Genomic DNA, 25,480 nt, shown 5'->3' on the forward strand with positions numbered 1-25,480 from the left:
CTGCCAGGGAATTCCCTCAATTCTTTCTTATTAAGCCCTGAAATAGCTTCAAGATCCCCTTTTGGGTGTGTGTGCACAATAGGGTACAAATCCATGCGTTTTGACAGTTGAATACACCTGTGAAACCACCACCACAATTAAAATACAGAATATTTCCATCATCCTCAAAAGATTCCTCACGCCTCTTTGCATTCCATCCTTCCCTCTGCCCCTGGCCCTAGGCAACCACTGATCTGTATGATGTTTCTGCCATTATATATAAGTTTGCTTTTCTAAAAGTTTATATAAATGGAATTATACAATATATTCTTTTTTGTATCTGGGTTCTTTCACTTAGCATAATGATTATGAGATTCATCCATAATGCACATATTACGCCCTCATTTTACTTAGGAGGAGAAAGACTGGAATGAATTGAGTTGCCTGCCCAAGGTAACACAGCTATCAAGTGACAGTTCTAAGATTCAAACTTAGGTCTTCTCATGGCTAGTCCCATGTTCTTTGCACTATTCCATGCTGCCTCCTTCAAAAGTAGCTGCAGACAGCTCCTTGCCAGCCCCCTAACAGGCCCTCTATCTACCCTGCTCAACAGAGTGGCTGTCTCCTGCAGATCTGTGCTGCAGCATGGAATCTTTCACAGCTGCCACCACCTGGAAAATGCCCTGCAAATAAGCAAAATCCAACGGAGGCCAGATGGGCAGGTTTTTACATGTAGGGCCCACTCACGTTCAATGCCACTAGTATGCAGAGTGCTCCTTTGTGACAAACCCAGAGACTGCTAGGTCTCAGCTGTTGGGGTAACAATCAGAAATAGGGTCTTGGAAGAAATCCAGTTGGCAGAAATTCAAACTTTCTTATCCTGGTGGCAGAGAAGATAAACTGGAAGGGGAATACATGCAACTTTATACACAATTAAGGAAGTTTATTCAAATTCCACGATGTGGATAAGATCCAACTATTTAACATGTCCCCTCAAATTTTCCATTCATCCACCTAAACTATGTAACTCTACCCACCTAAACTGCCTGAACCTGAATTTGGAATCAGATAACTCTCAGTCATTTAGCTGTGTAAACTTGGACAAAGTCACTTAGTTTCTCTGAGTTTTATTTCCCTCTCTCAAAGGATGTGATAAAATTATTTATGTAAAACTAGGGCTTCCCTGGTGGCACAGTGGTTGAGAGTCCGCCTGCCGATGCAGGGGACACGGGTTCGTGTCCCGATCCGGGAAGATCCCACATGCCATGGAGCGGCTGGGCCCGTGAGCCATAGCCACTGAGCCTGTGCATCCAGAGCCTGTGCTCTGCAACGGGAGAGGCCACAACAGTGAGAGGCCCGCGTTCCGCACAAAAAAAAAAAAAAAAAAAAATTTATGTAAAACTAATTTTAAAATTGTAAAGTACTCCATAAGGATGGAGCTATGCTCTCTTATTCAGCACTGGATCACTGTGCCTGGAATGTAGGAAGTGTTGACTTATTAGAAACAAATAGATAAAACATATTAAAAACTTTTAACACTATTAAAAGATGGTTTCTATTATTCGATTGATGAAAAGCTGAATACATAACAGAATCTAAAGGTAAGAAATTAGATATACTGAAGTAGATGTACTATACTTGCAAAATATACTAATTAATTAATAGTAATGCTATGTGTAGGCTTCTACTAATGTAATACTGTTTCATCGATGACAATTGTACAAATACTTTTCTCTCCTTCACTGGCATAAATAGTTGACATAAGTGCCTGGTTACTATATATAATGTGCAAACACTAGATGATGCTACATATCAAAAGACCAACACTTGATACAAATATAAGTCATGTGTATGTGTGGTCATTTTAATTGATTTTCTTTTAATCAACTTTACTGAGGTATAATTTATGTATAACAAACTAGACCCATTTTAAGTGTACAGTTCCATAAGTTTTGACAAATATATAACCATGTAACCACCATATTAATCAAAATACAATCAAGACAGTCCCATCAGAAAAGTTCCTAAGGCCCCTTGGCAATCAACCCTCTCCTCCACCCTTGGTCCCAGGTAATCTTTGACTCGCCTTCTGTCGCTATAGATGAGTTGTATTTTCTACAATTTGTCGTAAAATGAAATCATATAGTGTCATTGTTAGTTTAAATCTATTTAACATTTAGTGACTGAAAATTTTGTGATTTTCCTTTCTTAGGCCTTTGGAAAAAAGTTAAAATGATCATACTATTTACCGTAGCTCTTTTTTCACTGACCTAAATGACATCTGCTAATAAAGGAAAAAATTTCTTAAATCAGTTTAATTTAACTGAGAAAAACAAGTAGTGAAACAAATTTGAAGAAAATAGCATAATCTACTGTTGCTTGTATAATTGTCAAGATTATTCAATATCTCTAATAAAGGTTTTTGATCACTATAAAAGTAGAAAACTTAAATCTAAGGTCTATATATTCCTTGCCAATCAGAAAAACGGGGGGAAAATGGCCCAAGTTCTAAAGCATCCAAGCTATTTTTAGTTTCTCAAATTTATGTGACATCCCCAAAACTTCAATTATCAAAGAGGAAAAGGAAAAAAAGGGTCAATAAATCCCTCTAGGACATCATTAAACTTTAATAACTTTACTGAGATATAATTCACATACCAAAAAACTCACCCATTTAAAGTGTACAATTCAATAGTTTTTAGTATATTCACAAGGTTGTGCAACCATCACCACAATCCAATTTTAGAACACTTTTATCACTCCAAAAAGAAACACTGTACCATTAAATTTTAGATGTTACACTAGTATCTAACAGAGAAAAGTGCTTTTCCTAAAACATTCACTTCTATAATTATCAAAAACAAAATTAACCATGGAAGAAATTGAGAAAATGTATTGAAGTTTTCTGGGGAAATGTGAGCTGTGGTCAAGAGCTATTAAGAATGCACAGGCTGAGTTATTTTTTACACTCTTCTAGCACAGAATGAAAATTTCAAGAGCTTCAGTTGAATAAATTAGAAGGGCATACCAAACATGTTCTAGGTGGGTGTAATGCCAATAGTTTTCAAGAAGTAATTCAGTATAAGTCTAATAATGCATAAACCAAAGCCAATTTCATTCTATGAAGAATCTTAGGAACTCTACCCTTACATATTTTATTTTATTTTAATTAATTTATTTATTTTTTTGCGTTACGCGGGCCTCTCACTGTTGTGGCCTCTCCCGTTGCGGAGCACAGGCTCCGGACGCGCAGGCTCAGCGGCCATGGCTCACGGGCCCAGCCGCTCCGCGGCACGCACCCGCGTCCCCTGCATCGGCAGGCGGACTCCCAACCACTGCGCCACCAGGGAAGCCCCCTTACTTATTTTAAATAAAATAAACCAGCCTGTTTAAAAAAAAGAGAAAAAAGTCTGACTCGTTTGTACATGGATTTCATAGTATCAAATAATCTTTGTTATTTTTATAATGGTTAATTAAATAATTCCTCTTTAAAGGTGTATTTATTTTTGTTACAAAGAATACAATGAAGGGGAAAGTAAAATGTGGCTTTGGGTAGCATTTATAGTAGAAAAAACAAAAGTTGAAAGCATCTGTGTGTCACAGCCTTTTTAAAAGAAAAATATTCAAAGTTATTTCAGAAATAATTCATGTTCCCAAGTTTAAAAAAATCCTCTCCGTTTGAAAATAAAATTTCAAATTATTTATGCTGAGCAACCCTGGAAACTAAAAGTTCACAAATGCCAGAAATAACCTGATCATTTGTGAGGTAATTAAAAAAACCACACAGTAAACAGAACTTAAATGTAATTAATCTTAGATAAAACCTGACAAATAAAACTTACAAAGTTCTTTAAATGACCATTAAATTTTAAAATAAATATTTCTGCATGGAAAAGCATTTAAAAGGCATTTTTAACAAGTTATTTATAATGTAACTGTAAAAGTGTAATATTTATTTCTAAATATGATTCTATTATGTTAGAGGAAAAGTTCTTAATGGCAGAGAACATATGGTTGTCTAGAAAGAAAATAAGGGGCAGTGAGGCAGGTTATCTTCACTAAGGGGAAAAAGGTGTGGAAGGAGAGAATACAATAAATTAGAGAAGGCAGAGAGTTATGGAGAACTCTCAGAGTAAAGGATCATGGGGCTAAATCAGAAACACTGAAAAACAGTTTGGCATTATCTTACCAAGTTGAGTGTTCATACAGTATACAACCAAGCAACTCAACTCCTAGGTATATACCTCAGAAAAGCTTCTGCATGTGTGCTTCAGGAGGCACATACAAAAAAGTTCACAGAGGGCTTCCCTGGTGGCACAATGGTTGAGAGTCCGCCTTCCGATGCAGGGGACACGGGTTCGTGCCCCGGTCCTAGAAGATCCCACATGCCGCGGAGCGGCTGGGCCCGTGAGCCATGGCCGCTGAGCCTGCGCTCCGCGATGGGAGAGGCCACAACAGTGAGAGGCCCGCGTACCGCAAAAAAAAAAAAAAAAAAAAAAAAAAAAAAATCCAGTTTCTGCTTTTCTTGAAAATTAAAGATACAGTTACATTGGGCCTACAAGATAAAGCAACAACGGATCAAAATTGAGTTATAGCTGATCTCTTTAGAAGAGCATATACTATCCATACGCCATGGTCCCCGGCTCCCGGTTCCTTTATACCCACCAACTTTATTTATTTACTTTAATTGGTTAGCCCTGTGGGCATCAGAGTTTGAGAACTAGGATCTGATCCAACACCTTCATTTTATGTGGTAACTGAGGCTCTGAATGATTAAGTGACTTGCCTAAGGTTACACAGCTTTGATACGCTAAACCTCAGTGGCCTTTTCGAACACCTTACTATTTTCCACTTTCTACTTCCTCAATTATACATGTTTTAAATGAATATACTGCTCCTGAAAGTAAGGGACTACACAGGAAAGTCAGCAGGCATTAGAACATATTATACGCTCTCATTAATACAGAGTTAGTATGAAATACAAGGACTAAAATAGCTTCTGATTGCCAAGAAATATTTCTTCAACTGAGTTCCCCTAAACTGTGACAAGGACCACTTAAAAAAATAGGGCTTCCTTGGTGGCGCAGTGGTTGAGAATCTGCCTGCCAATGCAGGGAACACGCGTTCGAGCCCTGGTCTGGGAAGATCCCACATGCTGTGGAGCAACTAGGCCCGTGAGCCACAACTACTGAGCCTGTGCGTCTGGAGCCTGTGCTCCGCAACAAGAGAGGCCACGGTAGTGAGAGGCCCGCACACCGCGATGAAAAGTGGCCCCCGCTTGCCACAACTAGAGAAAGCCCTCGCACAGAAACGAAGACCCAAAACAGCCAAAAATAAATAAATAGGGCTTCCCTGGTAGCGCAGTGGTTGAGAGTCTGCCTGCCGATGCAGGGGACACGGGTTCGTGCCCCAGTCCGGGAAGATCCCACATGCCACGGAGCGGCTAGGCCCGTGAGCCATGGCCGCTGAGCCTGCGCTCCACAACGGGAGAGGCCACAACAGTGAGAGGCCGGCGTACCGCAAAATTAATTAATTAATTTTTCAAAATATACATATATAACAACTTTATTGAGATATAGTTCACATACCATAGAATTCACCCATTTAAAGTGAATTCAATGGCTTTTAATATATTTACATACTAAACCCCCAACCCATCCAGCCCTAGGCAACCACTAATCATGATCACTTTTTTAAAAAGTCATCGAACCCACTGCACCATTAGTAACAGATACAATACAAACCCAACATTCTCAATGAATTTGCATTAAGATGTTTGTGTACCCCACATTAGGCATAAGACCCCTAATTAAGAACACAAGAAATGCATTATTATCAGTGAGAGATTAAAAGGTGGATAATAACAGTATACACTTTTCCTCCAACAAGGGAATTAAGTTATTTCAAACTCTAGGGATTATTCTATCTATAGACCACTGGTCTTAAAAGAAGACAAGGGATACTAGACAGCTGCTTAAAACAACAGCTGCAAAGAGTGAGAATATATGATGATACCTAATGTAATTCTTAAGGCTGGATGTGAATTTGGGGATACAAATCATGTGAGTTATACCCAAAAGTAGTTTTTGAAAGATTGTTTCTTTTTGTAACTGAAAAACAAGCTTCACCTTTGTTTATGGTTAAGTAGCTAATGCTTTGCAATTACTGCAATTCCTTTCAAGAGCCCCACTATGACATTTAAAATTTTCTAAGTCTGGTGCAAAACATGGGAGCAATCACCTAAAAATAAGCATAACAAAATTGTTGAACCCAGTTATCTTAAAACAGTTCAAGTATTACCTCTCTAAATATAGAGGTTTAATTTTGAAAGAATTCCCAGGAACAGGTGGTAACCAATATTGGGTTTAAACTCAGTGTTTTATTTTTTAAATCTTGGTCTAATCCAATTGCAGAAGTTGTCATTTTCAGACTTTTTGCCATTTTGCAGTTATAAAATACTTTCAACAAAATATATCTCACATGTTTAATTGGAAAAATAACGATTACCATCAGTTTTTATAAATTATTAAGATGACAGAGATGCTTTTACTCAGGGTTACATCCTCTTGGGAACCGTTGCCACAATGGCACCAGAAATTATTTCTAAAGGAGTGATGCTGAGAAAGCAAAGAACGATTAAAACAACAATTCCATTCACTGGGATCTAAATTATTAATACATAATTATGCCACCTGATTAATCTTCCAAGACTTTTTGTGAGAGATGGACATTGTCATCACCTCACTTTATACAAATGAAGAAACAAAGGCATAATTTATTAAAAACTACATGAATTTGTTTTTGAAAGTGATTAGATATCTGTTGGCTACATAATTCTACACCACTAGTTTTAACCAATCAAATCCCAGCATAAGCAGGTAACTTAAAAGACTATAAGAGGGCTTCCCTGGTGGCGCAGTGGTTGAGAGTCCGCCTGCCGATGCAGGGGACACAGGTTCGTGCCCTGGTCCGGGAAGATCCCACATGCCACGGAGCGGCTGGGCCCGTAAGCCATGGCCGCTGAGCCGGCGCGTCCGGAGCCTGTGCTCCACAACAGGAGAGGCCACAACAGTGAGAGGCCCGCGTACCGCAAAAAAAAAAAAAAAAAAAAAAAAAAAAAAAGACTATAAGAGACACAGTACTGCTCCTCATTGCTTGCGAAATCTCAACTAGCCTTTTTGGCCTGGATATTGTGCAATGTTATTAACTGAGTACTTTCAGAATTCCAGTGTAACTTTAGTTCACCTCACAATAAAACTAACAATCTTACAGTTGTCTTGCAGCAAAAACATGCAGGTATCACTATCAAAATGTCCTCATGATTCAGCATCTGAACTACTTGTCAATAACCAAACTCATTAACTCCCCACAAAATCTGTTCCTCCATCTCTTTGTTCCTTGGGGAAGTGAGGGCTGAGGTAGGGTAAGTGACAAAATACTATCTATCCAGTCACTCAGAGCTAAACTAGGAAGCATCCTTAGACTCCTCCTTCTCCTTTAATCCCAAATCTGATCAACAGGTCCAGTCAATTTAATCTCCTAAATATCTGTCAGATTTCCTCTTTGCTACCCTCATTCCTACTACCACAGCCCTGGTGGTTCGGCCTCAGATGGTGGTTCACCTAGATCATTACATGTCTCTTAACCGCTCTCCCTGCCTCCAGTTTTGCCCCCTCCAAACCATCCTCCACACTACAGAACCAGGTCATTGTTTTGAAAGCACAGTTATGACCATGCTGCTCCCTTATTTAAAACCTTTCAGTGGCATCCTGTCACCTATGTAAAGGACAAAGTCCAAGCTCCTTAGCATGTCCTACAAAGCCTTCTACAGTCTAGCCCATTCCTCTCTCTCCCACCTACTCTTCAGTTTAGTCAGCTTATCTCTGTGCATTTATTCACATTGTGCTCTTAAATGGTCTCCTCCAACTCTCATCAAACCTCATTTTACCTGTCTACCTCTTACCCATTGATTAAAACACAAATGAGTTCTTTTCTGGTCTCCCCAGATGTGGTTGGATTTCCCTTCTATGTTCATATCATACCTTTTGCATATCTCTATCATTGCAGTTACATTCTGTAATAATTATCTATGAGTATGTCTATTTCCTCTATTAGAATATGATCTTGTGGTCAAGGAATGTGTCTTATTGATCTTTTTATCCCTGGAATCTAATACAATGTCTGGGAATAATAAACAGTCCATAATTATTTAACGAATAAATATCCCTACACTATTTTTAGAACTATACAAAAGCATTTGATACCATTTGCAGTCATAGGTGATAGAAACTTTTGTATCAGGGTAGTTTGATTACTCAAGAAGACTAAAGCAGAGTTGGTGGTGCCCTGACTCACTGCCCCTGAGCAAAAAAATGAAGGAAGTTTCTATCACTCAAACGAATTGCTATGGGCACAGCTATGGTCACAGTTACAACAAAAACCTTTCATCCAGTCATTCAAGAAATAGCTTGAGGGACTTTTATGAGCTGGGCCCTTTCTAGACATTGAGGAACAAAACAGATAAGGTCACTGCCCTCAAGGTGCTATTATTCTAATGGAAGGAGATAATCAATAATCAAATAAGCAAGATAACTTCTGATGGTGATAAACGTGTTTCTCTGAGTTCTGGGAGCTGCTGTAGCAAATTAATCAAACCTGAGGAGGGGGACGTGGGAACCTCCAATTTGTAGCCATATCTGAGAGAAGTCTGGGTATCTGGGGACCTAACTACTTGTGACTGGCATCTGAAGTGGTATGGGAGCAGTCTTGTGGGACTAAGCCCTTAACCTCTGGGACCTGACACTATCTCCAGGTAAACTGTTAGATTGAGTTAAACGGTAGGACACCCAGCTGGTGTCACAGAGAATTGTGGGGACCCCACATATTTGGTTTTTCCCTACACAGGAAAAAGACAAACTTGTGGAAAACTGAATTTTTCTAGTACGAATGGTACCTATTAGTTTATGCCTATGGAAAAGTCTTCTTGTTTAATAGGATATGAACATCAAAATCCTTGAGACAATATCTCGGAAAGTATACAGTGACCACAACACTCAAAAGTACAAGAAGTAGAACTCTATTACTCATTTAACAAAATCTGTTGAGGGCCTACTCTGAACAAATTATCAATAGGTTTGCTGAGCCAGCGCAGGAAACTGGATTAATTCATCAATTAAACTGAAGGGATCTGAGAAGAGTGGTTCAATCAACCCCTCACTTTACAAACAAAACTGCAGCCCAGAGGAAGAAACTGCTGTTCCTCCTAAACTGGAAGATGAGAGAATCATGCCCTAGCTTACCCCAAGGACATACTATGAATAGCCAAAGATTTTCATTAACAACATAAACCAACAGTTTTTAATGAAATGTTATGTGGGCAGATTAATGTATTATGCTAAGAAAAAATGTAATATTTATGTAAAGCCCTTGATATGATATAGTGCTTTGCACAGGGTAGATGCTCAATAATGGTAGCTATTACTTCCAGCTATATGGTCTTTGGAAGGCTGAGTGCATGATGTCTACCTGGCATCAACCGCTTGACTAAATTGATAATAGAGCCACATGACTTCTAATCTAATTCAAACATTTGATTTTCCACATGGAAAACGTGAAATCTAAAAGGGCTAAATGACCTGCAAAGCCAGCCACAGTGAGAGAGACAGAGCCAAGACCAAACCCTGAATCCCCAGTCCGGGTTCCATTACATGCCACAGGTATAAAGTTTAGCTATAAGGTTATGTTCAAAGTTTTATAAGAAGGTAATAAGAACAGAGCTGCTATACCTGACTTTTTTCAATCCTTTCATTAAAGTCATCATTGAGCTATGATTTTGATATAAGAATCAACAAAGCATATTGGGAATATAGCCCTAGGAGTTAACAACGAAACAACAGTCTTGGTAATGCAGTTCTATCACGGACACCTGATAAATGGATAGGCTACCGGAGCAGCTGTTATATGTGCCGAAGTAGAGAGACTACAAGCAGAACAGAAATACAACAGAGAAAACACTTAAAATGTGACAACAGCTGTGGGTCATTAAGAAACTGAGATCAAGTCTTTTGGCATACAGCAACAACAGAATGGTTTGTTTTAAGTAAAGACCAACCGGGAGTCTAATAAAAACACTGGGAGACCCAGACTAAAAGCCACAATGCGGGAAGAGTTGTAGTAAGCAACCCAAAAGTTTTCCCTTTCACGAAGAGTGGAAAGCCCAACCGTAAACTTTCAGGTCCTTTTGCACATGAGATCAGGATGCCCTCCCCCTTCCCCCATAAAGATAAAAAATAATCTCTGTATGGAGGGAAAAAGGGGCAGGGCATAGAGGGGAATCCAATTTATTTGTGGTGAATTAAATTCAACTCAACAAATATTTCCTGAAAACTCTACTATCTGTAAAACATTGTGAAAGATGCTTGCCTTGCCTCAAAGACCTCAGAATTATATGGTAGAAGGGAAGAGAATGGGGTTCACGGCAGTACCCAAGGAGGAACAGAAGCTCTCTAAGAGAGGTTCCAGTCAGGGCTATAGGTTCAAAGGGGTAAAGAGGACTTCGAGACTCAGAAAAGGTTTCACGGGAGAAGTGAGGGAGAGGGTAGGCGAGTGGGTGAACGTTCGGACCATCGGGAGAGGTCAACTCCCAGTTCCCTCCCAACTGCCCGCCTCCTCACGCGCTTGGCGGGCGCCCTGCGCACCCTCTCCCGCGGGGAAGGCAGCAAGGCTCCCGAGCAGCCCACCCCGCCCCGGTTCTCCCCTGCCATTTCTCACCTCGGAGGCTTCCAAATTCCTCCTCTGTCTGAAGACAGGAGAAAAAGCTGACAGCAAAGAGCCCCAAGGCGGGCGACCGAGGCGTGCTGTCAGCTCACTAGCTTGAGCCTGCCGCCAGGCCGCACCCCCATGGTAACGCCGCCAAGCGCCGGTTCGAACGCCCGCGCCGACGCCAGCGCGCTGGCAGTCCAGCACCGTTCACCAATGGGTATCCAGGGAACTCGTGGACGTGGGCCGCCTTCTCTTCTAGAAGACCAATCAGGGAACTAATGAAACAGTGGGCGTATCTCTCAAGTTCAGTCTTTCGGTCTTTCAACCAATTACTCCACTTAAGTGAATATCTCGCGATGTTCTAAGCGAGAGAACCTCACCTTTGAGGCGGGTCCAGAATCCTAATGCCCGGAGCTATTGGTCGCCCAAAGCGCAATGGAGCTCTCCGGATTGGTCGACGTACCCCAGGTCTCCGTTCAAGGCCCGCCTCCTGCCTGCTTCCACTTCGGAAGGTGAGTAAATCTTAGGGAGGGACCACTGGCTTTAGTTCTCCGCGGCGGAACTGAGGCTCGGAGATATGGGAGTTTGCAGTTGACTAATCTCCCGTCGCTGTAGGGTCAGAGGTGGACGTTCCTTCCTCCAAGCTGGCAGTGGGGCGTGGTTAGGTTAGGCCCCAGACGCTCGCAGGACCTCAGTTTTTCTGTATGCGTAGGGAGAAGGGATCAGTGGCCCAGCGAGCTTTGCTTGCCCTCATGCAAGTGGTGATCGGGTGGGTCGTCGGAAGCCCAGAGTTCCGTGTGTAGGGCCCAGCGACTCGAGGTCCATTCCTTCCCCTCCTTGGGCCTCAGTTTTAACATTGTTGTTGCCTTTTAAGCCCTGCGTACTTTCCAAAAGAGGTTTTATATTTTCTAATAGCTTCATTTATTGAATGGATAATATCGTGGCAATTATAGCAGAAGTAAAGAAAGTCACACGAGAGTCCCACTACCTAAAAAAATAACTTCCTTTTTCCTTGTTGTGGCTTGGTTTGGACATTATGTATTTATTATATCTCCTAAGGGGAAAATATATGAATGACAAATTAAAATAAACTGAATGCAATCAAATAGGCAAATGTAGCTAACGTAGAGTCGAGGCTGAGAGCAGTGATGTTGGGAGACAGGCAGATCTGCTTTTGAGTCACTACTCAGACACATGTCTAAGCTGTAAATTCCTTTTTCCTCTTCTGAAAACTGTCAGTAGTGCCTCGTGGGGTTGTTGTGAAGATTAAGTGAAATAACAAAGGTAAAGCACTTGGCACAATGCCTGACAAGTAGTAACTCTTCCAAAAATGATAGCTATTATCTTCATAATAGAAACAAGCAAATATACTAGCCAATGGAGCCAGCAGATGTACTGTAACTGAGTACCCAATTTAGTTCAAAACTTGTCAGTTAAATAACTAATAATTCAGGAAGCAATACATTCTTCAAAAGAGTGGAATTTCTTCCTAGTAGCTATATCAAGAGGAATTTATCTTGTGGGGCCATCAGGGATATACATGGTGTGATCACCGGTAGTTTTGCAGAAAATGTGAAAAGCCATTTCTTGATTCAACTGTCAATAAAAGCTAAGAGCATGCCCTTAAAACATAACATAGAGAAGCTTTCTGATAATCTTGTATGATAACAGGGGTAAGCGAGACTCGTATATCCAGTACGTCTGTGTCAGACCCTACATATACATTATTTATTTTAAACTCTACAGCAACCGTGAATAGTAGGTTGTTGTTTCCTTGTTTGTAAGATGAGGAAAGTGAGGCCTAGAATAGTTAAGTATTTTGCTCAAAGTAAGACACTGTTAAATTAGGGAGCTAAGTCTCACTGTGAAGCCAGCCATGCTTCTGTGTTGTGCCGTGCTGTTTCTGACTGAAAGAGGATGAAAATACTTAGAATACCAGATGTACAAGCAGCTTTACCCAAATGGAGGGAGGTGGGCTGCAGAGATACCTACAGTGGAAGCAAAATCTTTCTCTAACAGGAAATTTCAGCCTTGGGAAATGAAGAGATGGGATGAGGTGACCACTGAACTCTAGACGCATGTGTCCATTTACTTCGTGGGTAGTCTATCGCACTTCAAATTCAACTTGTCCCAAACAGGAATCATTTGCGTACATTCTACTCCTACTTCTACCTAGTCACTCAAACCAAATACCTCTCCCTTTCCCTCTCCCTTGGACAGTGAAACAGCAAATAGTGTTGATTTTCTCTTTGAGACCTCTCAAATTCATCCCTTCCTCTCCTTTCTCACTGCGTCTGCCTTAATTTGACTCTGTATCATTTTTCATCTGGACTGTTTGCAACAGGCTTGTAACTGGTTGGTCTCCTTACCTTCTAATTCTTTCTCCACTTTCATTGCTGTCAGAATGTCTCTGTAAAATGTCAACCTAACCATATTACAGCCATGTCCAAAACCAGTCCAAGGCTCCTCACTGCCTACGGGATAGAAACTAAGTTTTATCAATGGCATGTCATCTTGTGCTTGAGGGTCTTTGCTCACACTCCTCCCTTGGCCTGGAGTGCCCCTTGCCACCTTTATTCTGCTTGGTTAACTCCTAGTCATCCCTCAAAATCCTTATGGCGTACCCCTTGACCTAAAGATATCACCCCTTCTTTGCTACATTTACATCTTACACATACCCTTGTGATGCAAAAAACACATTTGGTAACTTGTCTGTTTAAACATCTTCCACTTTCACTAGTATTCAGCTTCCCATCTACTCTTCAATCCTGTTACCACTGCCTGTCGCATGGGACACACTCAACAGACATTAGATGAGCGAATGAATCCTTTCAGGCTCTAGTATTAGAATTCCCCATGTTGGCTTTCCAGAATTGTACAGCAGATGGCACTAATAGGCCATTTAACAGATCTCCTTCACTAGAAATGATTTTTGTCCCAACCTTGTCTGACTTGGCTTCATCCTAGAAGCCAATATTCATGTCATTACAGGTGAAATCTCCTGTTTCCTCCCTCAGCCAAATAGCAAAGATAGCAAGATGACTCAGCAGCTTGGTCTCTGAGAAAAGAGAGTGGCAGATGTCCAGGGAAAGGTGCAGTTGAGGGAACATTTTCTTTGTCAATTTATTCAATTTATGGTAGTTGGGAGCTTTTTTCTTTCTTTCTTTTTAGTTTTATCTTTTTGCTATTGTTATAAGAGAGAGCTTTATTCAAAGATGGGAGCCTCATTTCTGTCCACTCCTTTCAGAGACACAAAGTTTAGGGGCCTCAGACTACACTTTACCCCTCCAGGGTTGTCTTTGGGTACCAAGACCTTCATCTATACCACCTTCCAACTGAAACCTCTTCTGTGGAAAGGAGTCCAGTTAGACAACTTTAAAATCCTCCATATGAATATGATCAAAGGGCGGGAATTCTGGAACTGGAAATGATTTTATAAATCATTTTCGTGTCCTCTCTCAGGGCCACTTGTGCCCTAAGTCCTGCTCTTTCACAGTAAGCAAAGCAGTATAAAGGGGAAAAAATACAGATTTTGGAGTTAGACTTACTTGAATTCAAATCTCAGCATTCACAGACCAGCTATGCCTTTGGGCAAGTATTTTAAACTTTCTGAATCTCAGTTTCCAAGTCGTAAACTGGAGATAATAATGCTTATTGTGAAGAGTTGTCTTGAGCATTAGAAAAGATACACGTGAAGAACCTTGCACAGGGTAGATGCTTAATTGATAACATGGTGGGATGAAATACTGTTTCTGCTAGAGGGATTTTACACTAGGAGGAACAAGTCGGGGGGTAGGATTTGGAGAGCTCTTTCTGTCTGTAAAGGTACATTTATGAGGGCTTTGAGGGTTGAACTATGCTTGCAGTAGCACTCTGATTAATTTGATGAAAATATTGGAACACAGCACATCAGTATAGCCATTTATCTGTGAATTATTTTTTGGCACCTAAGTCCTGAACCTCGTATCTATAGAGAAAGCCGAGAGTATTTTTCGTTAGCTTCTGGAACCTTCTGATGACATTGAGGGTTTTTTTGTTCAGGTTTTTTTAACCACTTAAGGCACTTTGCCACTTTTCTGAAGTGTGAATTGCCTGCTGTCAGCCTGGAGTTCTCACCTCTGCAATCCTGGCTGCAGGCATCTTTGCATATTAGACGCTGTGTTCTTTAACCCCTGAGGTTTGAATCCACTCAGAGTTTGTGCGTGCCAGAACGTGTTTTTGTGTGTGTGTGTGTGTGTGTGTGTGTGTGTGTGTGTGTGTGTGAGGGAGAGAGAGAGAAATCTGGCTACTTTCAAACCCCAGGACAGTTTCAGCTCCGTGGTCTCCAGAAAAACAGAAAGCCTCCAACAATAGCTCCATTGACTTTTATGTAAATGGCACTCCTCAGGAAAACACTGGGCTATTTCCCAAAGTCCCAGAACGTACCCTGAACATTTGTTTGAGTGGGAGGTGGGGAGACAGTTCTGTTGAGTCAATGAACATCTGTTGAGAGCTGCTGTGCTGGGTCCCAGGAGACAGCTCATAGTCTGGCTCTTCCCTGCCAGAGGTACAGACAGAGATTTACCATACTAGGCGTGCGTGCTTGTGGTGGCTTTGTACTGTGTCCACTTAGCTGAGCTGGAACCGAGTTTCCCAGGATTCCCTTCCTGTATGGTTCCAGTTGGGGTTGACCTCAAGAAAATTTTGTGCAAGATTTGGAAACCTGAAGTGAAGTAGCAGCCAGTACACTGTGAAGGACACCGGGCATGGTGGCATACCTTTTGACCCTGACCTGCTGGCTCACCTTGGTTGTGCAGGACAGCACCCAGGCCTGCAGCCCCCCAGCTCCTGCTGAATCTCCTCCTTCAGCTGCTCTGAGAGTCCTAGGCTAGATGAACGTTCAGCTCTGTGGCAAAGGGCCCTTGCTTCTCCTGCAACTCACTGGAGTCAGTGAGCTTGGAGACAGTGAACAGAAGTCGATTTGTTCTCACAGGTTCCAGTTCTTTCTCTCCTCCACAGCCAGCTTTCCTTCCCAACTGCTGGCCTCCCCGACTTACAGAGACTTCAGGCCTAACACCAGATGCAGAAGTGACAGAGTTGTGTGGATTTCTCCATCAACTTCCTAATTGGACAAGGTCTAATCCCTATACTAAATTCTTACTTTACTGTGCTCATAGTGTTCTGTTTCTCTTATCAAACCCTACAGTAGAAGATTATTCAAGCCATGTTAAAGGCCCAGAAGATGGAATGATTAGAAGCCAGAAGGCTTCACAGGAGAGGTGACATCTGAGTTGTTGCTGAAAGGATGAGGAGGTGGTTAAATGGATGGGGAAGGAAGGAGAAATTCTAGAGGACAGCTGGCTCAAGCCAAGCAATTGAAGGGCAAATAGGAGTTCTGCCTTTCTGTCCTCTCTGTGGGTGCAGAGCATAGAGAGAAAGTGAGCATCTATCTGATCCTAGCTCTTCTTGTTGCATCAAGATGAACTGTTGGTCAGTCTGCTGCTTAGATGTGGTCACTGCTGAATACTGGTATCTACTGAGATACATTTTTGCTGGGTGCACCCCTGTCAGTAACCTAAGCCTCCTCCCCATAGGAAAATATTGGCCTGCTCCCCTCTGCCCAGTAGTTCCACATGGCCACCCCAGGCCTGTCTTTCTTGGCCCACCCTCCCATGCAGCAACTTTGTTTCCTCATGCTGTATTGGCGATAGCAGTGGTGTGGAGGGAGGACACTGTGCCCACTAGTCTGGGATCCCTAAGCTTATTGAGGGGTTCCAACATCCATTCCATGGGACTCCACTCGAAGCAGGGGCAAGGTGCCCTATACCTATAACTTGCTAATACTTTCTGAGCATCTTGATAGGAAAGCATGGGATCAGGTACCTGTTTCAGCCTAAACCTGGAACCAGTCATTTGAAATCTTGCTTCACGAGTTCTTTGGTGACAGGGTTCCTTCTGGCTTCCAGAGTAAGGAACGTTCTCAGCATAAATGGGGAGACCAGGGAAACAGAACACCATATTTAGTAAAAGCCTGATACCAGTTTACATATGAATTTTAAACTCAAAAAGAACCATACTTTACATAGTTATGAGCCATTCTTTTTCCACTGAAAATCTTTTTACAAGCAGCACATTTGACTCTACCTCACTTTTTTAAAGGCCTCATAATCTTCCATCATATAGATGAAATACTGTACTTATTTAACCATTCCCATATTGATGGATATTTGTTTCTGCCCTTTTTTTCTTTTGTGTGTGTGTGTGTGTACATCTTAAACATGTATTTGTATATGTCAGTATGCCTAGAATTGGAATTCCTGGGTCTAAGGGAATGTGCATTTTATGTTTTGATAATTATTACCAAATTGTCCTCCTAAGGGGATATGCTAATTTAATCTCCCACCACCAGTAAATGAGAGCACAGACCATTTCAAAAACCCATTTTGAGATTATTTCCAATCCTTAAAAACTCTCATTACAGGTATAGAAAGGTTTGGAAAGGTCACAGTGTTGGGTGTGCTTGGTTTTTTGAGTAAGGAACCACTGTTCTCTAGAGTAACATTACCATCTGTTGGTAGCCCTGAGAACTGCCCTGGAACAGGTTGTGATTTGGGTCTGATTTTTATGCCTTTGACAAATGCAAGCTCATCTTGACTGAGCACCAACAAGGGGGCCATGGAGACCATCAGCGTCTACTCCGGCCACACTTTTAGCATCAGCTCTGCCACCTATGAGCACCAGCTCCTTCTTTGGCCTTGGAATCTTGGAGATGAGACCCTCCGACTCGGGCCTTTCCCTGCCTGGGCCACTCTCTCAGGCCTCCGCTGCATTTGAGACACCTGGTTTTCTTTCAGTTCTGCTGTCTCACCTCAGAACCTTTGCCCATGCTGTTCCCTCTACCTGGAACACATCTTCTCTCCTCTTTCCCTTTGACAGCTTACCTTCTACTCATCCTTTACTCCTCTGCTCAAACATCCCTTCTTCCAGGAAGCATTCCTTGATCCCTCAGTCAGGGTTAAGTTACCAATCACACATTTCCCCTTTGGAGCACATACCTTATTGGCAATTATTTTTAAATTTGCTTAACTATTTGATTAAAGTCTGCCTCTTCCACTAGAATATAAACTATATTCTATATTCTTGTGAGGGCAAAGGCCAAGCACAGTACTTGGTACATAGTAGGTACTCAACAAATATTTGTCGAGTGAACAAATGGTACAGGTTTTTCTTTTGCAGGGCTTCACATAAAGGATCTTCCATATTTTTTGTTACTTTGATTACATGTCCTCCTTCAGATGATGAATTCTTTTTTCACTTCTGCAGATATTCCTACTCCCTTCCTGTCTTTTGTTGTTGTTGACATTTTTTTCTGAAATGGAAAAAAGGCTAAATGGAAAAGACTAAAAAAGTCTGTCTTCACTGTCTTTCTGATTATAAAAATAATAAATGTTCTCTGTAAATTTTCAAATAATACAGATATATATGGAGCAGAAAATGGAAGTCTCCCCATAATCTCATCCCCCCAGAAAACAGGATTAATGATGTGTATCCTTCAGACATTTTTCTGTGCATAATGAAATGTATTGAGATTACATTCCAAGCACTGTTCTAAAGCACTTTACAAAAGTTAAGTCATGTAATCCTCATAGCAGCTCTTTAGAGTAGAGCTATTACTATCCTGTCTTACAGCTGTGGAAACAGGCTTAGGAGCTAATCACACAGTGAATAAGTGGCAGAGCCAGAACTTGAACCCAGGCTCCAGGTTCACACTCTTGACTACTCTGCCAGTTCACTTCTGATGGGGTAGGAAAGAGACTTTCTACCATGTGTTCCCCTTTATATTTTGAGTTTTGAACCATGTGAATGTATAACATTCCAAAACGGATAAAAGATTGAAAAAAAATTAATAATAAATTTTTAGTACACTAAGCTACCCTTTCTAAGTGACCCCTCTGAGCCATCAGAAACCACATTGTTGGGGGTCTCTTTGCTCCAGAGACTCAGGTTGGAGGCTGAGGGAAATGGGATTGTGAATTTGATGATAATATTGTACTGCATCTCTCCCATTCCCCGTACCTCTCCAGTTTCAGTGGGGTTGCTTCTGAGGATCTCCAGTCTCTACATACACATGCCAGCCCTGTTTTAGCTGGGAGACCTAGAGGAATTGGGATAGAGCTACACTAACAGGTAGGGACCAAGGTCCTGCAGTTACACACAAAGGCCTGTCTCAGCAGACCAGCTGACCACACAAAGGCCTGTCTCTGACACCTGGTTTCCCCCCATTGGTTCTCAGCATGCTGCCTCTGTCTATAGGTGATGAGGTCACTGTTAGCTGGTCTGTGCTACTCCGCAGCACCAGAGTGCTGCCCGCCAGTATGGATCTTCCCGTTTTGTGTAACTTCGAACATCTTTTTTGTTACGCCTTCAGATAGACCATGGCCCTGAGAGCATGTGGCTTGATCATCTTCCGAAGATGTCTCATTCCCAAGATGGACAACACTGCAATTGAGTTTCTACTGCTGCAGGCATCAGATGGCATTCATCACTGGACTCCTCCCAAAGGTGTGAGGCCAGAGGGGCGGGCTTTGGGGAAATGCCAAGCACTATGCAGAAATCCACCCTGCCAGGCACCCTGCTAGGCTTGCTTCCCAGTGATTGTGTAGCAGGAGGGGGTGGGGTGGGCAAGAGCTCTTGATCCTTTCTACATACAAAGTCTCCATGCCAGGCCCGAGAAGAACTGGAAATAGAACTCTGTGGCTGAATTCCAGGGCAGAAGCAAGACCTGGTTTTCTTTCCTTTTTTTTTTCCTCTTCTCCGCGCCATGCAGCATGTGGGATCTTAGTTCCCGACCAGGGATTGAACCCGTGCCCCCTGCAGTGAAAGCACGGTGTCTTAACCACTGGACTGCCAGGGAAGTCATAACACCTGGTTTTCTTGCATCAGTCACCAGAGCCTCTGTGGTGAACGGCTGGGTAGGGGAAGAGGCACTGGGCTGGGAATTGAGGACCTTGGGGTCAAGTTATTATTGGGCTACAGGTCAGGAGCCCATAGTGAACAGCCCCCAGACAGAAGGGAGCAAGTGGGGTCGGGGAGGGGTGAACAAGACTCCAAGGTTGGAAGAAAACAAGGAAGTGGGAATAGGAAATAAAATTTCCACATTCAAGTTTCACTGAGGAGAAACAAGGTTAAAAAAAAAGAGAAGTGTCACAGATACTATGAATAGGAATATTCACACTTGCCTCCTGATCACCAGAGTCACACTGCACGGTCCCTCTCGCTGAAAGATTTCAAAGGACCTCTCTGAATTTTTCCCTGCTTGGGCCTGGGGGAGAAGTTACCCTGTTAACACCGATGGGCAGAGTGCTGAATAGATGCTGCTGGGCAGGGTGTGCTCAGAGACTCCCACACAGTTCTGAGGGAAGGTCGGGCATCCTGGATCAGCGTCACCTGTCTCACCACCAGCATCCCTCCCACCTTCCTCCCCTGGTGCATTACCTACCTGTCTTTGTGTCCGTGGCTATATGAGGTGCTATACAGAGAAAATTCGCTAGCAGCTGTGAATGAAAATGGGCTTTTAAGTCCAAGCTCCTGGCTGCTTTCTGTGGGAGCTGTGCAGCAGCAGCTGACTCAGGGCAGTGCTCTGAGGACCGCTGGGAAGGAGGAGGCTAGGATGTAGCCCTGTCTTTGAACTAAGAAGAGAACAGCTAAGAATTCCTGCTCTCTATGAGCTCCTGAACCAGGAGGCCCCTAGCAACTTGCTGGAGCCATGTGTTGACCGAGGCTGCCAGACCCCTCTCAGGCCTTCTTGGCACCCGCTGGGCAAGCTGAGAATTTGCAGGGAGGGCTTGAGGCAAAGCTGAGGGCTGCTCGCAGTCTGCAGAGCTTCAAGTTCTCTTACAACAGTTTCTTGGCAGTTGTCTGATTGGGTTTGGGCCTTGCCAACAAATTTTCTTAGAACTGGCTCTCAGCTTGTCCTTAGTCTAAGTTCCCATCAGGACTTTCCCTATGAAACTGGAAACTGGCCTTGCTCAGTTAGAAAGATGAAAACAATTTGGAAGAGCCTTGATAGCTACTTGGAAACAGCTGCTGCCGGTGCCTCCGTGCAGGGTTCGGAGACAGACCGTTGGCCCTGGGACTTCAGAGACCAACTGCAGACAGTGTTAAGTCTTCACTGTGCATTGTAGGTGAAGTGCTCCCTCTTCAGCCAGCTCCCACCTGGCAAGAAAGGACTGCCCCTCTTTGGGAAAATCACGTTAAGGTGTCCCAGGGAAGGGTCTCCCTGAGAATATGGGATGAAGAGAACTCCAAAGAAAAATAAAGTAGAGGTCTGAGGGAGGCTGTCTCTCTCACCATCGAAGGGCAGTATTCCAGACCAGACTTGCCAAAGTCTGTAGAGAAGATGGGGTGGGGAAGAGGGATTGCCCAGACACCACAGAGCCAGACACTGCCTGCCCTGTACCCCATCCCTAGGCATGTTAGAATATTGCCAAAGCTTAGCAACACCTAGAAAAGTCGCCAGAGACCCCAGCTTTAAATCATCTGACCTGGAAAATCCAGCTTTGTTGAAGATTATATCCACCTCCTCTTCTTTTCTCCTAACCAGGCCATGTGGAGCCAGGAGAAAGTGACTTGGAAACAGCCCTTCGGGAGGCTCAGGAGGAAGCAGGCATAGAAGCAGACCAGCTGACCATCATTGAGGGATTCAGAAGGGAGCTCAATTATGTGGCCAGGGAGAAGCCTAAAACCGTCATCTACTGGCTGGCGGAGTTAAAGGACTACGACGTGGAGGTCCGTCTCTCCCACGAGCACCAGGCCTATCGCTGGCTGGGGCTGCATGAGGCCTGCCAGTTGGCTCAGTTCAAGGAGATGCAGGCGGTGCTCCAGGAAGGACACCAGTTTCTCTGCTCCACAGTGGTCTGAACGGACCAGATCAGGGTCTTTTGCCTCCGTAGGATCCTTGAGGGCTTCTGAGGTGAACTACCTTTGCTTCCAGGGAAGCCTGTGCTGGTCTTTGGCTCATTATAGCAGATTGCAGACAGGCTGGTAAAATCAGCTGAGGACCCTCAGAGAAGAGCAAGCAAAGATCTCAGCTGGGTGGAAAGGAAGGGAAAGGAGTTTAAAAAAAAAAAAGGCCAAGCCCAGTGAGTGCATCCTTATACTTTATGAATAAACCTCAAGCAGCTTACCTCTCCTTCTAACCTGCTGTATTTATTTCATGGGCTCTTGCCTTGGGTGGGGAGAAAAGCTAGAGTTAATCAGGGCTCTGACCTTAGCTGGAGGGAATCCTGGGTCCAAGCACTGTACCCCAGAGAAGCTGAGGGACGGAGTCAGAATCAGAGAGACCCAACGCTACCGGGTGGCTCTCCTGCCTCTGGACCTCCAAGCACCCTCACCCCACCCCACCGGTGTACCTGAGACGTAATGACTTGTAGCGGACAGGATATACAAGCGAGTGGGACTGGAGCGCAGGAATGGAGTCTGCCATACAATCGGCCCACCGTATCTGCGGATATCGAGGGCCGAAGGTGGGACTCAAACATCCTCGGAATTTGGTATCCTCAGTGGGTCCTCAAACCAATCCTCCGCGGATAACGAAGGACGATTGTACTCGCTAATGTATCATTCCCTGGCACCAGGCACATATGTTAAAGGTTCTCAGTAAATATTTCCTAAGGTAATTCGAGGCCCAAGGAACATTGGAACAAATCCCCAGTCACAACAGGGAAAGGAAGGACAGGCAACCCTGGGCCATCAGGTCAGTGACACATACACTCCAACCTCCCAGCCCAGTCCTGACTCCCAGGGTCAGCGTGGTTGTCAGCATGACTGAGGCCACTGGCAAGGGGCAGGCCTGAGCCTGGGGGGCTCATCTGGGCCACCCGGCAGCCCTGTCACTACCCCGTGCATTCCTCGCCTGCCGCTGCCTTCCCCGCCTTTGGCAGGCCCTCATCATTGGCATTTCTCTGTTCCCACCTGTTCCCTTTTTCCACAATTCAACTGTAAGATCCAGAGCCGCAAGAGCTGGGTCTCAGCCCTCTTTCCCCTTGCTACTAGGGCTCAAGGAATGCAGGGCAGGTGTTAGATCCTACAGCCCTTCCAGGAGCTGTTAGCAGCTGGATTCATGTGGATTTCATTAGAGGGTTGTTGCCCAATGAAGTGCAGAAGCTTGGATGGGAAGGGGCATTGGCAAAGGTCAACCTGGATTACCAGGGTCAAGAACAGCCACCCCCAGAGGAAGTCACCCAGGTCTTCGATCAGGCCTCCAGATGTTTTCAGTCACTGGTTCTCCGTGCAGACAGGGCAAAAGTACTAGCGAACAGGATTCTGGAGCACTGCCAGGGACCTGAATGGTTTTGTTCCTCACCCCTTGGAGCAGCACTCCCCTAGGAGGCCTGCTACAGGAAGTTTCTGGAGCTTAGTGCTCTCCTTCCAGGCCAGCAGGGACCACATCCCACTGATTTAATAAGTGCCTGCTGGGCAGTGGTGCCAAACCACAGACTAACAAGGGCTGGCTGGCCCTGTGCACTCAACATGGGAGTCTGTGGAATCTCAAAATGTTAAGACCTCATACATCAGAGTTGGAAGGGACCTGGAAAATGACCTGATTCTGCTGCTCACTTTTTTAGCTGAGGATATTGAGGCTTAAGAAGGTAGATGGCCCTGGCAGTTGCCTATATGTGAGGTCCTTTGAGGATGAGGTGCCAGAGGGAAGACTCTGCCTTAGAATACCTTGTACAGCTTTGGAGTCATTCTTCTGGGACTTACAAAGTTTTCCATTAAAACACAGGTACTTTGGAGAAGGTGGGGCGGGGGGGGGGGGAAGCCCATAAACTGCGTTCAGATGTTCAATTTGTAGGATGAATTGACGGAAAGGTGGGACTGGGGCATGTTATGGGCAGTGGATGAGGGAGGGAGAGAGTGGAACTGAGATTGGGATGTAGCAGGTGAGTAGGCTTTGTTGTCATCACCACTTTGCTTTCGGCCACCTGGGCTTGTTCAAGGGCTATAGGGCTAAGACTGCAATTTCCCCTTCAATCTGAGGCCCTCCAAGCTCCAGAGCATCTCCTCCTGGAAGCTTCCCCTAATAACTACTCACCCTATAAACACCATCCTGTCCCCACCTACATCCAAAAAGACTTCTCTTGGAATTCCACATGTTTTCCCCACTACCACCTGCACCACCACAGGGTGAAGAAGCATCTAATGGAGCTTCCCTGGTGGCTCAGTGGTTAAGAATCCGCCTGCCAATGCAGGGGACACAGGTTCGAGCCCTGGTCTGGGAAGATCCCACATGCCGCGGAGCAACTAACCCCATGCGCCACAACTACTGAGCCTGCGCTCTAGAGCCCACAAGCCACAACTACTGAGCCCGTGCGCCACAACTACTGAAGCCCGTGTGCCAAGAGCACGTGCTCTGCAACAAGAGAAGCCACTGCAGTGAGAAGCACCGCAACGAAGAGTGGCCCCCACTCGCTGCAACTAGAGAGAGCCCGCATGCAGCAACAAAGACCCAACGCAGCCAAAAATAAATAAAACAAATAAATAAATAAAATAAAATAAAAAAAGAAGCATCTAATGAACTAATCCCCACAAGGGCGGTCTTAAGTTGCCCCCTCCTGGGGGCATTTTTTTTTTTTTAAATATTTGGTTGCTTTGGGTCTTCGTTGCTGCACACGGGCTTTCTCTAGTTGCAGCGAACGGGGGCTACTCTTCATTGCGGTGCACGGGCTTCTCATCGCGGTGGCTTCTCTTGTGGCGGAGCACGGGCTCTAGGTGCGTGGTCTTCAGTAGCTGTGGCGCGTGGGCTCAGCAGTTGTAGCTCGCGGGCTCTAGAGCGCAGGCTCAGTAGTTGTGGCACACAGGCTTTGTTGCTCCGCGGCATGTGGGATCTTCCCGGACCAGGGCTCGAACCCGTGTGCCCTGCATCGGCAGGCGGATTCTTAACCACTGCGCCACCAGGGAAGCTCCTGGGGGCATTTGAAAGAGGCTCTGGAAAACCAAAATGCCCTCTTGACACCCAAAAGCAATACCTTACACCCCCACAGTAAGCAGTTGTTTGCTGAATTGAAGACCCAAAGGAATGAAAGTATAAGGGTGGTTTTAATGGTAGAATTTAAATGGAAATGCTCGTGCTGGTGTGGGACCCCAGGTGGGACCCCACGTGTGAGGAGCAGAGGCTGACTTCTCCATCAGTCCAGCCGGTGGCCCAACCGGTCCCTTACCTTCTAGAGGAGGGCCGTTCCAGCCCCGCCGCTGCCCCCTGGAGGTTGTGCTACAGGTTTCCAGTGAGGCTTGCTCTCAGCCTTCTTCCTAACCCTCCCCCTTCACTTCCTTTCCCCTCCTACCCCGCCTCCAGCTCCCCACTGTGTAACAGGAAGTGCTCAGCAAGACCCCCTGAGGAGGGGAAAGGGGGCTATGGAGGGAAAAAACAGCACTAGGATACTGAGTATAGAGGCACAGCCTCTTCCTGTTCTTCAGACTGGGAATCCCCAGGGACAGAGCCTCTTCCTCTTCAGTTTTTTCCCACTCCCCTGACCCCACCCCAGCCAGACTTAGGGCTTGTCTCATAAGGCCAAGAATCCTCCCCTCCCCTAATGGGTGAGGGGCGTCAAAAGGTACAAATTTTCAGTTATAAAATGAATAAGTCATGGGGGTGTAATGTACAGCATGGTGACTATAGTTAATAATACCGTAGTGCCTATTTCAAAGGTAGGAGAGTGGGTCTTGAACGGTCTCATTACAAGAAAAAAATTTGTTTTTT

General features: G+C 44.3%; 1 protein-coding gene across 1 annotated transcript; it reads left to right on the forward strand.

The window, feature by feature from the left end:
* Window positions 1-18,961: 18,961 nt before the first annotated feature.
* NUDT2 (nudix hydrolase 2) lies at window positions 18,962-22,106 on the forward strand. Its single transcript, XM_082843400.1, has 2 exons — window positions 18,962-19,281; window positions 21,323-22,106. The coding sequence occupies exons 1-2, from the start codon at window positions 19,155-19,157 to the stop codon at window positions 21,637-21,639; spliced, it is 444 nt and encodes a 147-aa protein (XP_082699526.1). The 5' UTR covers window positions 18,962-19,154; the 3' UTR covers window positions 21,640-22,106.
* The last annotated feature ends 3,374 nt before the right edge of the window (window positions 22,107-25,480 follow it).

This window comes from Leucopleurus acutus (assembly GCF_964270905.1).
Source record: "Leucopleurus acutus genome assembly, chromosome: 7".
In the NCBI taxonomy this organism is placed as follows: domain Eukaryota; kingdom Metazoa; phylum Chordata; class Mammalia; order Artiodactyla; family Delphinidae; genus Leucopleurus; species Leucopleurus acutus.

Coding starts and splice junctions, on each gene's coding strand:
- NUDT2 (XM_082843400.1), top strand. CDS start 19,155: ATGGCCCTGAGAGCATGTGGCTTGATCATCTTCCGAAGATGTCTCATT. Junction 19,282..21,322: donor TCACTGGACTCCTCCCAAAG/GTGTGAGGCCAG, acceptor TCTCCTAACCAG/GCCATGTGGAGCCAGGAGAA.